Below are 10,158 nucleotides of genomic sequence, written 5' to 3'. Positions count from 1 at the left end.
TTCGTATTGTTGATGTTTTTTCAACGATTGTATATGGTCGATCTTTGGTCGATTATGTCATTTTCAAACGTGAACATTAATACGACATTGATATTAAACTGATCTCAGCAGTCACAATCGTGTGCTCTGCATTTGCCCGAGGCTCCGTTTACCAGTTTAGGAGCCTCAGTTTAGTGTCTGTATAGTTCCAACTGAGCGAAATTTCGTTGGCGTGCTCTTGCATAACAAAATATAAACTTAGCATGGTACTGCGTTACGCGTGTCGCTTTAGGTACGTTCCCACTTCGTAATTGTCCCGTCTAGACTTCCTTTGGCGCAGTAAAGTTGTAATTTTATTTGCACTCGAAGGTAGTCTGATAAATATGTTGGTGTTTGTAAAACGACAGATTTTGTGTTCAGTTATTGAAAGGGCATGGGACAGTAAAGGGGATTCTCAAATCTAAATGAATTACGATGTCCTACTTTATAGTGTTACAGGGTCCTAGTTTATAGTGTCCTAGTTTATGGTGTTACAGGAGACAAATAAGATTTTGACGTGTCCTGTCTTGCAATATTCAGATTAGGTTGTCCTTCAACAGGTGTAGATACATGCAGATAATACAACGACATATTGTGAAGATGTCATCAGACGCTCAAACCTCAGACCATCTTCAAAGAACTGCTGACAGTTCCAGACAAAAAGTAAGGATTTGTCTCAGATATTTACAGTGGGTAAGAGTTCCTCCCATTCCCCCATCCAAAATGATGTGTATAGATTAATATATACTAAGAACATACTGGGACATAAAACAAAATCTGACTTGACTTTGACCTAGTAAATGAACCGATCACATATGCAGTGTAGTTGCCTTTTACGACAAGCATGGGTTTGCTGAAGATCAGTTCTAACCTGGATCTTCACAGGTGGAGGGGCGTTGGGGTATCCTAATGGTTAAATGATCTGCTCGTCACGCTGAAGACCTGGGTTTCGATTCTCTACATGGGTACAATGCAGAGATGCCAACTCATACGATTTTATCGTATTCCTTATGGAAAAACAAGTAAAAATACGCGACTACAATAGCAGTAAATATATACGAATTCTTCATACACAATAATTTAAAATTGAAACCACATCTGATTAAGTATCAAGCAATATGTTTTTACTACTGATTTAGGTGAGTACAATGTTAATAACAAGTTCTTAAACTTAAATATGAAAATTCTTTGGAAAGGGTAATACGAATTTTCACCCCAAAATACTAATTTTTGCATCAGTTTTGGCCAAAATACTAATTGGGCTAAATTAGGGTTGGCATCTCTGACAATGTGTGAAGCCTATGTCTGGTGTCCTCTGCCATGATATTGCCGGAATATTGCTAAAAGTGTCATAAAACCATATTCACTCACTCAGTTCACAGGTTGACCATTTAGGCTGTCCCACAGTCTGTGACTAAATCATTTACCATCCCCCAATCTAGTGTTGGGAATTGGAAGGAGTGCAAAGAAAGGGACCGTGAGCCAGGTGTGCGAGAAAGGATGGAGATGGTACAGCAAAGGTGCAATTGTGAACATGCTTCTGGAACACCTGGCTGTCCCTTTCTCTGCACTCCCCCCTTGTAACAAATAGTGAACTGAGTCAATATTTTAATGATAGTTTGGTAAACAACTTTTTTATTTTTAGAACATAAATTCTGCAAACACCTCACAGAGTTGGTCTGATGCTTTGATTATGATAAGCGTTTCATTGAGTATTTTATGTTTATTAGTTTTCGAGTTAGATTGCAATCCATCGGTCCGCTTTTGAGCCAAACGGACTGTAAATTGTTCACTGGTCACAAATGGCCCATGGTTTGATGTACCCTCTATGTTTGTTTATGTTTTCTGAGCCCGAGGGGCAAGTGAACAACATATTTATCTAACTGAACTCCTCAATATTAATTTTGAACTGTTTGAAGCATAGGTATTGGATCATAATACCGAATATTGAAGTTAAGCAATTAGCCAACACCGACACCGACGTATGACAAGAATTGTTTTTTAGAGTTATATCCCTTCCATCAATTTGCATTCACAAAACATTGTGACACAATTATTCAAGATAAAGAATTACCAACACAAGGTACCAAATGAATTCCCACAGTTCGACATTCCCGGCAGGTAAAATAGAAAATGTTACTTGCTTGTAAGAGGGGTACATTCAAAATAATAGAAGAGTGCTCAGCCAATCAGAAAATGACATTTATGTGTGAGGTAAGATAAGGGGCATTGTCACATTGCTCTTTACCTCAACAAGAAATATCACTGAATTCTTTCAACATGAGCAACTATATGACATTTTTGTTGATTTCTTAACATTTAATAAACAAAGTATTCATGAATAAACATTCATACTTGTTTCTTTATGTTAATTAAATATGTCATATTTGTCTCATAGTGAATTCATATTGCAGCCTTAGTATGTATATTACCAGATAATGTCATCTGCAACTGTGTTGAACATCCAAGACGAGTCACGCACTGTCAAAAGTCTGTACTTGAAGATCCACAGTGAAGACTTCAGCTTTAAGGCCGGTCAGTGGTGAGTGAACTATATAACTCTTTTGTATGGCAGTGTGTAGAAAAGATTGCTTATTTTATAATCCTGAAATGTATACTCCAATTTGTGTGAGTTTAGTTGTTACAGTTAAAATACTTATTTTCCTAAAAATGTATTTTTCAAAATCTTATTCTGTTAAATTTCTAGTTTTTGATTCAACCAAGAGTAATTTTACTCTTATTTTGCTTAATTCCTTTGCCCCTTTTTCAATAACCCTCTAAAGAGAGGGACCGCCTCCGTGGTGTAGTGGTTAGAGCGTCCGCTCGGAGAGCGGAAGGTCGCGGGTTTGATCCCCGACCGCGTCATACCAAAAGACGTTAAAATATGGTACTTGTTGGTCCCTGCCTGGCGCTCGGCATTAATGGGTACAACAAAGACTGGTCGGCTCGGAGTCAGTATAATGTGTCTGATTGGGGTATTCATGCTTCACTGCGGCATGGTATCTCAGTGGGCTAGCACTATAAAACCAGCTTCAGTCTGGGCTAGTACAAGCAGCTGCACATACACATACACACGCATGCACGTCATCATATGAGCGAAATATTTTCAAGTACGACGTTAAACCCAATTTCACTTCACCTCTGAAGAGAGGAAACTGTCTCAGGGCATGCCATTGAAGTCATGTGCTTTTACGCAGCTTTCAGCAATGCTCCACCAATATCATGGCAGGGGACACAGAAATTGTCTTCGCACATTATACCCATGTAATGTGGAGAGCAAACGCTTTAACCACTAGGCTAACCACCGCCTCGTATACTCCAATGTAAATCAATCCCAATCTAGCAGGGTCTTCTTTTACAACAAGATTTTCATAGGACATATTCATCTGGATGTTTAGTTTGTCGTTTTAGAGCCAAACTCAACACTACTCCAGGTTTATGACAATAGCCTGTAAATAATCAAGTCTGGATCAGAGAAATCTAGTGAACTCTCAACTCTTGACACGATTAGTGGTGTAACGATTCATCGATAGTATCGATGTTTGCATTGTCAACTACGCGATACGAGTGCATCGATACAAAACACATTTAGGCAATATATCAGGATATTTATATCGCAAGGGTCCACGATACATCGATGTATTGCCACAAGAGACTATATATCCCGATACAACTTCAATACTAGTTAAAGTTGTAAGGAGTATTGCATTAGCAATAGGAAGGGAGTCTCATTAAAATTCTTCTGAAGTTTAAAAACAAATTGAACCTTTTAGGAATTTGTTTGTGTCTGTTATCTTTGTTACATGGACAAAGGAGTTGGTGTATAAGTGAAAGAGTGTGAACATTTTTCAAACTCTGTGAACTGTAGAATACTTGTCTTTAGTAATTGAAATATGTTTTAGTTGTTTGACAAATAACACCATTTATTAACATACACGAACAACGTCTTAGCTTTGTTAAGAAAGAGAACAAAGAGAAGATAAAATTTAGAAAGCATAGTATTAAGAGTTTTTTTCAGTGATTCTGAATTCTGATATAAATTACATTCAATTGTTTGTGAAAGCATCGGTGCAGAAACATACTTTCCTAAACGAAACTTCGGTTTCAAACTTATATATGTTAGATCAAAGTATACTGAATATGTTTGACTGTACTTTAAAAGCATTAAATGCTGAAACTTTATTAAATAATAGCTTTTTTAAGTGTGTGTGAATGTAACACAAGATATGCTGTATAACAAATAAAGATTCAGTCATTTTATCTATCATATATGTTCTGCTATTAGAAATTGTAAAGTATCGGGATACGTATCGTATCGCCACCATTGTATAGTGATGATAATCGTCTCGCAGGTTCCTTGCCAATACTTTCATGATATATCGGCTCGCCTAATTAAACTGGTATCGGGATATATCGTCTTGCCACTTAGACCACGATACACAGCTCTAGACACGATACAATAACACACTATCAGTCAAGTCACAGAGTCTGAGGGTCAGTGGGGTAGCCTAGTGGTTACAGTGTTTGCTTGTCGCAGCAGAGATCCCGGTTCGATTCCCCACATGGTTACAATGTGTGAAATCCATTTCTGGTGTTCCCTGCTGTGATATTGCTGGAATATTGCTAAAAGCTGTGTAAAACTAAACTCACTCACTCACAGAGTCTGACCACTGATTTATTAAGTCACTTCTCAGCCATCAGGTGACCAATTCTAACCCATGACCCCCCATGACATCAAACCATGATATTACGGTGTGCATAGTATCAGCACCTGTTTTTGAAAGTTAAACAGTGCTAGAACTTGCACTATACTGATAAAGTTTATTCCCAATTATAACATTTGTTACGTAACCCCTGAAGAGTCCGGTTAGAACTGATCTTCAGCCATCAATGCTTGTTGAAAGAGGCGACTAATGGGATCGCTGACATCGTGGACACGTCATCGTGGATTCATGCTCATGATGTTGATCACTGGATTGTCTGGTCCAGGCTTGATTATTTACAGACTGCCATCATATAGCTGGAATATTGCCAAGTGTGGCACAGAACAACAAACAATGATTTGTCCCTGAAAACGAGGAGTATTCTGTTTTGTATTTCTTTGGCTAATGTCGTAGGACATTTAATCATTGTTATAAGTGGTGTAAATTCTGCAGAAAAAGATTTGATAGGACTTGTTTACAATAGAAGATTCAAGTTTGAGGCAAAGTTTAAGTAGAGTTACTGTGGCATAGTGTGAGTTATCGCAGCGCGCTGGACATCAGAAATAGGCTCCACACTTTGTACCTACGTAGTTAATCAATCAAACCCAGGCCTTTGGTGTAAAGAGCAAATCACTGGGCTCTAATACTGCCCATTACTGTAACATATTTTCCACAGAGGTTGACTATTACTAGTGCTGGTATTGTCATACAATGATACATCCTGCGAAACGATACATCACAATACTTACATTTTAGTCATGACGATATATTGCCAAAGTATTGTGCACTGAAGCTGCGATTCGATACGAATTTTCGATATATTGGTGGCGATATGATATGTATCATGATATTAAAATCTTTAATTCTAGCACCAAATATAAATCCCCTTAAGATCAAAACAAAACCATTCCTGGAAACGAGATAATTATGTTTATACAGTGAAAACGTACCGATGAATTTCACTTTAAGCAAAAAAAGTAAATCAAATAAAGACTGCGAATCATCATAAATTTGCCTTACCAACTGAACATTTAAATCTCAGAATTTTATTCATTGTAGGACAAAAGTTGTTTAACAAACGATCATACATTCAAATCGCTATTATTGGTTTGTATTACAAGGGGGTGAGCGCAGTAGATGGAACAGTGAAAGAAATGCACGTGTGTTTCATGATGAGTGTTAACTTAGACCAACTCTAATTGTTCTCGGTGTTTCATTTAATGTGCATACACCCTTGTAATACAAACCAATAATAGCGATTTAAAACTATGATCGTTTGTTAAACAACTTTTATCCTAAGTTGAATAAAATTCTGAGATTTAAATGGTCAGTTGGCAAGGTAAAATTATGAGGATTCTCAATCTTAATTTCATCTTATGCGAGTTACTTTCTTGTTTAAATTGACCTTCCTCGGTACGTTTTCAACACAAACAGACTATAGTGTAAATGTCGCCACTTACTTCAGTCAACTGTTTTAAACTTGATTTTGCAAATTTTCCATTTAGTTTAAAGGTACTCTTTGCTCATGAACTAATGTATTGAAAAACAAATTCGTAACGTTGAAAAGATTATTGTCATGAGTTCAGTAAATGATGAAAATCAGTGAAAATTGGCATATTCTTAACAAATCTTTACACCAAAATGCAGCTGTTCACATGAACAATATTTGCACATGCATTTAAAGCGATTTGATGCATGATCATCTGCATAAGGTTTGCAGTTGGTTCACCCAAGTTAGAGAAGAAATTCATTTTCGATGTAACCATATATATATACATAACATATAGTGAGTGCTTTAGGTGAGTCTAAACTTTTGATGGGGAGTATAGTTGTAATTCTAAAATTGCCTCATGCAAGTGATCCCTGGTCTCGGGGTTAAACAGTACGCTCTTACACCGGTGTGGTACAAGGCCTTTAGTTCGGTCTGGTTTGGTGCATGACATACAGTCATCCCTCGCAATAACACTCTTCGCGATACCGCAGATTTGTTTAAACCGCGGGGTAATCCGTGGCTCCCATAAATACTTTGACCAGTGATCACACATATTCACGTCATCGAAAATAGCACATCAACAAATCCGCTGTTGAGCTCTGGTTAATCACGTTGTAAACTAGTGAAATTCAGTGCGGAGTGCAATTAACAGTGTTTATCGTACATATCCATGGTTTTTCAGATGCTTAAAACATGCAGGTTTTTTTTCAATAATAATAGATGAACAGCGAAACATCGCAATAACTTTATCATAAAGACCATCAGCCGAGTATTTAAAATATTTGCTGTGATGCAACACACCACGTAATTGCGCGGGTAAACACCGCCATCCCATTTGTATTTGAAAACTTTTAAAAAGGTTAGTAAAATGACAGTACAAAAACCAATAATACTGAATTGTTGGATTGCATTCCTTTATACCAAACCCAAGTCAAAATACCGCATTTCTACTAATCCTGCGATATACTATTTCACCCCTACCCTGGTCGGTACGTTAGTTGTGAGAGACCAATGCACAAGAAGAAGAACTGCATGTGTTTTAGTACCTCGCTGCAACTTGATACACACAATGTCCTTCCTTCACTTTGTGCTGGCACTCAGCCATTTTTACCCATCATGCCATGTTGTGTTCAGGGTGGATACCTTCATCCCAGGTCTAGATACAATGACAGGCTTCTCCATGTGCTCGTCACCTGGTCTGCTACAGAGGGAGGGGATGATGCATCTGGCTGTCAAACGTAGCCCTCATCCACCAGCAGAGTGGGTCCATACAAAGGTCAGATTGTGTGGTTAACTTACAACTCTGTGAAATATTTGTTTGTGTGTTATTCAACACCATTGTCTTAACATCTGATCGAACCTTTCGGTCACAAGTGAAATAATGGGTAAGGCAGGTTGCCTGAAACATTAGTGTTTTGTTTTCAGCCTGTCATGAAGAAACAGATTTATAGTCCGTTTGGCTCAAAAGCGGACCGATGAATTGCAATCTAACTCGAAAACTAATAAACAGAAAATACTCAATGAAACACTGATCATAATCAAAACGTCAGACCAACTCTGTGAGTTTTTTGCAGAATTTATGTCCTAAAAATAAAAAAGTTGTTTAACAAACTATCATTAAAATATTGACACTGTTCACTATTTGTTACGAGGGAGGAGTGCAGAGAAAGGGACAGCCAGGTGTTCGAGAAAGGATGGAGACGGCACAGCACAGGTTACTGAATCAATAACTTTGTCGGTACTTGTGCACGTGCTACTCTAACACCTGGCTGTCCCTTTCTCTGTACTCCTCGCTCGTAACCACAAGTGAACTGTGTCAATATTTTAATGATAGTTTGTTAAACAACTTATTTAAGTTTAAGACATAAATTCAGCAAACAAATCACAGAGTGGGTCTGATGTTTTGATTATGATCAGCGTTTCATTGAGTATTATATGTTTATTAGTTTTCGAGTTAGATTGCAATTCATCGGTCCGCTTTTGAGCCAAACGCACTATAGCTGAGTTGACAATGCCTGCTAGAGACAAGGAACATTCTCTATGCTTGAAGTAGTGTGAATTAATTAAATAAAACTAATTAACATTAGTAGACATCACCCTGAAATGTTTTGATACAGATGAAATATATGAACACTCTGAATCCGCCTGAGACTCCGCCAGTAGTCCCTGCGATGATTCGGGTAGAATTGGTCTTCAGTAACCCATGCTTGTCCTAGAGGGATTGGAGGGTCAGGCTCGCTGACTTGGTTAACACATGTCATCATATAGCTGATGCTGTTGATCACTGGATTTTCTGGTCCAGACTCGTTTATGTACAGGTCACTGCCATATAGCTGGAATATTGCTGTGTGCGGCATTAAACATCAAACAGCCACCAGTAGTGGCAACAAGACCGCCTCCGTGGTGTAGTGGTTAGAGTGTCCGCCCGGAGAGCGGAAGGTCGCGGGTTCGATCCCCGACCGCATCATACCAAAAGACGTTAAAATATGGTACTTTTGGTCCCTGCCTGGCGCTCGGCATTAATGGGTACAAGGACTGGTCGGCTCGGAGTCAGTATAATGTGTCTGAGTGGGGTATTCATGCTTCACTGCGGCATGGTATCTCAGTGGGCTAGCACTATAAAACCAGCTTCAGTCTGGGCTAGTACAAGCAGACGCACATATACGTACACACGCATGCACGTCGTCATATGAGCGAAATATTCTCAAGCACGACGTAAAACCCAATTTCACCTCACCTCACCAGTAGTGGCAACCTCAACTGTATCAGAATCATCAGCAATCCATCCCGGATGAACTGTCACTTGTGGTGGCGGACTCCTTCTCTGTAGAGGCTTGATCTGACATTGTGTATGATTGTTTCTTATCACAAGGGATTATAGTGTTTTATAGTTCGTGTTAGAATTAAAGATTTTAGTATCGGGATACATATCATATTGAAACCCTTATATCGGGATTCGTATCGTGACAAAAATTTTATTGTGAGTGAGTGAGTTCAACTTTTACATCGCGTCGGCAAATTAGAGCCATATAGCGATGAAAACAAGGTAAGTATTTTAAAATATCTGTTGACAAAGGACAGTAAAATAGCTGGGTACATTGTATATCACAATTGTAAAATAAAACCAACCTGACCATAATTAAACAAAGAAGACAATAGATTCAATAATTCATTCCTACAAATTAAAACCAGGCTATAAACCACTAACAACCAAAGATTGACCACCTTGCTGGGGTTAAAATGTTTTAGTATCGTGATATATTGTATGGCAGTTTGTATGCCAATACCAGCACTAGTATCTATACTTGGCTTTTTTCTACCAGTGCAAGGTGGGGTCACAGGTGAATCTGCGTGTGGGTGGCGACTACGTCTATGACCCCCAGCCAGGTGAAGACCCACCCACAGATCTTCTGCTTGTGGCTGGTGGGGTCGGGATCAACCCCCTTATGAGTATGCTGAGCCACATCCACGACATGCATCAGTCCGAGACATCACGCAGCATGTGCCCAAATAAGGTCATCATCATGTTCAGCGCCAAAACCAAAGACGAACTTTTATTCAGGGTATAGAAATAGATTTCATTTGCTTTAAATAATTTTTTTTATTATTTTTAAAACTGAGAGAATTTAATGTGTTCAAATAAAAGGAGTGAATGGTGTTTAGTTTTACATTGCTGTTAGCAATATTCAAGCAATATCAATTTGGGGTACACCAGAAATGGGCTTTACACATATTGTACCCACGTGGGGAATCGAACCTGGGCTGTTGACATTACAATTGAATCAATTGCAGCTTGGCTATTCGTCTTTTTCAAGCAAGTTGAACACAAAGTTAACTGGAATTCACATTGAAAGAAAATCAAATTAGGACCAATTAAACAGGATGTTTTGTGTATCAGTTTGAAGATAATAATATTACTGTTAGAATTAGAGTTAAAATGTGCCA

General features: G+C 38.4%; 1 protein-coding gene across 4 annotated transcripts in view; it reads left to right on the top strand.

Annotated features, from left to right (window-relative positions):
- LOC124253863 (oxidoreductase NAD-binding domain-containing protein 1-like) overlaps positions 1 to 10,158 on the top strand; it is a 34,555-nt gene that overhangs the window by 52 nt on the left and 24,345 nt on the right. The window contains exons 1-5 of one of the 4 annotated variants that reach the window (XM_046687714.1): positions 6 to 271; positions 579 to 681; positions 2,454 to 2,560; positions 7,348 to 7,489; positions 9,537 to 9,776. In XM_046687714.1, the coding sequence (XP_046543670.1) occupies positions 243 to 271; positions 579 to 681; positions 2,454 to 2,560; positions 7,348 to 7,489; positions 9,537 to 9,776 (621 nt within the window). In that variant the 5' untranslated portion in view covers positions 6 to 242. Of the gene's footprint in view, positions 1 to 5; positions 272 to 558; positions 682 to 2,453; positions 2,561 to 7,347; positions 7,490 to 9,536; positions 9,777 to 10,158 lie in introns of those variants that run through there. The other 3 variants (XM_046687715.1, XM_046687717.1, XM_046687716.1) reach the window with 3 other exon arrangements.

The sequence above is a fragment of the Haliotis rubra genome, unplaced genomic scaffold (assembly GCF_003918875.1).
Source record: "Haliotis rubra isolate DU_JTF1 unplaced genomic scaffold, ASM391887v1 Scf556, whole genome shotgun sequence".
Classification (NCBI taxonomy): domain Eukaryota; kingdom Metazoa; phylum Mollusca; class Gastropoda; order Lepetellida; family Haliotidae; genus Haliotis; species Haliotis rubra.
Note: the sequence above shows the minus strand (reverse complement) of the source record. Positions and strands in the feature narration are given on the sequence as shown.